The 4009-nt window shown below is 48.9% G+C and overlaps 1 protein-coding gene across 1 annotated transcript; it reads left to right on the top strand.

Moving 5' to 3' along the window:
* Nucleotides 1-770: 770 nt before the first annotated feature.
* On the top strand, nt 771-2157 carry LOC119342150 (B-box zinc finger protein 20-like). Its single transcript, XM_037613989.1, has 3 exons — nt 771-1096; nt 1193-1540; nt 1628-2157. Exons 1-3 carry the CDS (start codon nt 899-901, stop codon nt 1907-1909), a joined length of 828 nt encoding a protein of 275 aa, XP_037469886.1. The 5' UTR covers nt 771-898; the 3' UTR covers nt 1910-2157.
* The last annotated feature ends 1852 nt before the right edge of the window (nt 2158-4009 follow it).

Raw genomic sequence — 4009 nt, forward strand, 5'->3', positions numbered from 1 at the left:
AATCTTGACCAATTTAGTCTCAACTTTGCTTTGATCGCCAATTTGAGTAACCTCCCGCCATGATTACATCCAAAGAAGAAGAAATAAGGAAGCAAAGAAGAAGCAAATTAATTAAGCTCGAACTAGTATAGGGTATTGAATTGTACAGTAATCTGGAAAATAAAACTTAGTACCTTTTTTATGATCTCCTTCCAGCTTCTTGCTTGTTGATTTGAAAAGGCTTCTTGATTGTCACTCGGTAACCAAATAACCTAACCGTCACTTTTCTCACCTCGTAGTCGTAGCCACACGACCTTGATAACTCTCTAGACCTTGTAACGGGCTTCGATACCCGTCGATGCTCTTCGTGATAGTGTGGCCTCACAAAACCACAGGGGAAGTCGAAAGGGTGAGAAAAATTACCAAGATTTAGTGGCTTGTGTAACACCAGGTCTGCTAAAAGTTTTGAACCTTATGCCAAAAAGGGAAAAAAGTAGAAGATACATTTTAAGCTGACACAGTTGCCCACCTCCACGGCTCCACCTCCGGCTCCCTCATTCGGGAGGGACAATGCCAGCACTGACTCCCTCACCCTGAAGTACAGATCACCGCTAGATATTTGTGGTTTTGTTAAGGATATTTTGGAGTTCCATGCCCCGCCCCACCCCACCCCACCCCACCCCAAGCTTTTGAACAAACCCATGCGGCAGCAGAATAAAACTCGGCGTGAAAGATCCCTCTCGTCTCCCTGTCATGGCGTATATAAAATAGCCCCATCGCCCTCCACATGCTCCTCTTCCATTGCTTGCTTGCTCCTCTGTTCTCTTCTCCTTGCATTATTATTTCCCTCCATCTCCTTCCTCGCATCCAGCCGCAACTCTCCCCCTCCTTTGACTTGCTTCCAAGAAAGCCGATCGCCATGCGCGTGCAGTGCGACGTCTGCGGCCTCGAGCCGGCCGCCGTGCTCTGCTGCGCCGACGAGGCCGCGCTCTGCTCCCCCTGCAACCGCCGCGTCCACCGCGCCAACAAGCTCGCCGGCAAGCACCGCCGCCTCACCCTCCTCCAGCCCTCCCCGGCCGCCAACGACGCCGCCGCGCCGCTCTGCGACGTCTGCAAGGTGCGTGCGGTGCCTGCGCTCCATGTCCGTCCGATGCTGCGACACTGAGCTGAGCTGAGTTGAGCTGACGGTGTCTGTTTGCTGGATTGTTTGCAGGAGCGGAGGGGGCTCGTGTTCTGCGTGGAGGACCGGGCGATCCTGTGCGCCGACTGCGACGAGCCCATTCACAGCGCCAACGAGCTCACGGCCAAGCACAGCCGCTTCCTCCTCGTCGGTGCCAAGCTCTCCGCCGACCCCGTGGACCAGGAGATCCCCTCCCCGGACGGGAGCTCCGTCGAGCAGGACGACTGCTCGGCCTCGGCCGCCGAGGAAGCCCCTGCAGTTCATGACGCCAGCCACGCCGGAGGAGGAGGAGGAGGAAGCAGCATCTCAGACTACCTCACCAACATCTGCCCCGGCTGGCAAGTCGACGAACTCCTCTTCGACGACGCCGCCTTCGTCGCCGTAAGTCGCCGACCGTCTCTTTACCCGGTTCTGTCCACCGCAGCGTACGTGCGAAAACTAAACGCCAAAACCTTTGCACTTGGGCAGAAGCAGAAGGGGCGCGACGAGCAGGTGCCGTTCCTGGACGCCGACCTGTTCGACGTGGTCGCCGCCGAGCGTCCGGGGAAGCGCGGCGCGTGGGCGCCCCACGTGCCGCATACGCCGGTTCCGGCCTGGGGCCTGCAGGAGTTTCCGGCCGCTTTGGTGGCCCCGGCGGCGGCGGCGAAGGCCAAGCAGGGGCACGTGCGGGAGTGGTACCACAGCGACAGCGACAGCGACGTGTTCGCCGTGCCGGAGATCACGTCGTCGCCGCCGTTCTGGTGCCTGTGAACCAGCTAGCGCGGCGGCCAACCACCCACGCCGCCGCAGCAACCGGGCGAGCTACGTACCCGTGACTCGATCGATCCATCACTAGTGTAATCTTTGCTCGTTGTAGCTTGGTGTGACCGAAGTAGTACCGAACTCTAGTAGCGCATCTATGGTAGTAGAGTACGCTGTTTTATGCATATAAGAATGAGATGTTGCTGTCGTATCATAAATAAGTAGCGAACGAATCGTGATCTCCTTCAACTCTTCAACTCTATCAGACATTCAGACCTGAAAACTAAATTGCACGCATCTCCAAGCAAGTAATGTGTATAGGACTGCATTTTCGAGAGAAAAAGTAATGTATGCTTCTGTTCTACTCCCTCCGTAACTTTAAAAATAATAAAGCCTTGTAAAGAGCTCGTCGATGTAGCATAGTCGCACTTTTATATAGAAGAAGCCCATCCGGTTGATATCTCGGAAATCCAGTTGATATCACGGAAATTCACTCTTGATGGGAGTCGAACCCCAGTCTACAAGGTAACGCCACTGCGTCCTTGCCACTGAACTACAACTCAGTCCTCACTCCTTCTGTAACTTAACATAAGACATTTTTTTGACACTATCACCGAGGAAGTTTCTATCAAAATTTGGAAACTAACTGGGTTACTTTAGAACATTGCTGATTTTCTAGATTTAATAACATCAATTTGATAGAATGGTTGACTGGTGAGCTTGCATCGTGTACCCTCGTGTTAGAGCAGACAACAATTGTTTGTCAAAACTAAAACTGAAACCTAAGGTTATTAGTATTTTTTTAGGTAGTTAGGTTAAGCGTGTGCGCGCGTGTGTTGTAATGGCGTACTATGAAATACTCTCTCCGTCCCAAATAAGTGTCTCAAACTTAGTACAACTTTATATTAGAGTTAGTACAAAATTGAGACACTTATTTTGAGACGGAGGGAGTAGTTGATTCACTCCTTCCATGTATAGCTAACTTATGGGGGCAAGTCGATCTCGACCGAAGGGGTCCAGGGGACCCACAATCGAGCCCGACGCGCCCCAGGCTTGTGAGCCTAGGGTGGCCCCCTCTGGCACTTTTTTGCTCAAGTATTTTTTATTTATTTCAAAATAAATCTCTGTAAAGTTTTGTCCAATTCTGAAAACTTATTTCTGCACAAAAACAACACCAATGTAGTTTTGCTGAAAACATCGTCGATCTGGATTAGTTTCATTCGATCATGCAAATGAGAGGCCAAAACAAAAGCAAAAGTATTTGGAAAAGTAGATACGTTGGAGACGTATCACTAATCGACACATTTCCAACTTTACTTGAGGAACAAGTAAGGCTGACTCCTCAGTTAAAAAATGTCTCTCACAGCCCACAAGATCAACGTCTCTGGCTGGCAAGAAATATTTTGGAGCACAAAAAGATTTCTCTCAACTCTCATAGATTTCGACTAAGCATCACAACAGACATAAGTCTCGAAATATTTACACCCCTCTTAGTAATACAGTGGTCCTATGACTCAAATAAGAGAAAGAACAACGCAACAACTGTTTCGTCTTCAATCTTCTCGACTGCAATCATTTCTTCTCGGACACCATGGATACCAGTTGCTTCACTTCAGCAATATTTTTAGGGGTCAACTTTGTTACGCAATCTTCTTGGTATAGTTTCTTCTCGAAACATATCTCTCTTCTCTGCAACGCAGATAAGTCTTAGTGAATTTTATATCTATCTTCTTGTCGGAATATAGCATTCTTCTCCATATGTCAGGGACTATTTCTCTCTGTGTGCACTACGAAACAAATCAGTCCCATACTATTTCTGACAACAATCCCCAAATCTCAAGGGAGCAAGACATTGCATTAACATGAGCTACAAAATATTTTGAATTTTCAAACTGGAGAGAAAAATAAGATGACATCAACTTTTGTTCTCTAGTGCATGCACGCATTTGCATGTGGGGGAGAAGGTCGGAGGAACCATTTTATGCTCCGCTAATTTCCCTGATGGTAACTTTTGTACCACATGCATGATAAATCACATAGCCTAGTCATGATAACTTTTGACCCCCAAAAAAGTCGTCAGGGTATATCAACATGGAATCCAGTTTTAAA

The sequence above is a fragment of the Triticum dicoccoides genome, chromosome 7B (genome assembly GCF_002162155.2).
Source record: "Triticum dicoccoides isolate Atlit2015 ecotype Zavitan chromosome 7B, WEW_v2.0, whole genome shotgun sequence".
In the NCBI taxonomy this organism is placed as follows: Eukaryota; Viridiplantae; Streptophyta; class Magnoliopsida; order Poales; family Poaceae; genus Triticum; species Triticum dicoccoides.

Bases quoted from the DNA above. Each gene is read 5' to 3' on its own strand.
- LOC119342150 (XM_037613989.1), top strand. From the start codon at position 899: ATGCGCGTGCAGTGCGACGTCTGCGGCCTCGAGCCGGCCGCCGTGCTC. The intron at 1,097-1,192 runs GTGCGTGCGGTG...GATTGTTTGCAG, and splicing joins CGCTCTGCGACGTCTGCAAG to GAGCGGAGGGGGCTCGTGTT. The intron at 1,541-1,627 runs GTAAGTCGCCGA...GCACTTGGGCAG, and splicing joins ACGACGCCGCCTTCGTCGCC to AAGCAGAAGGGGCGCGACGA.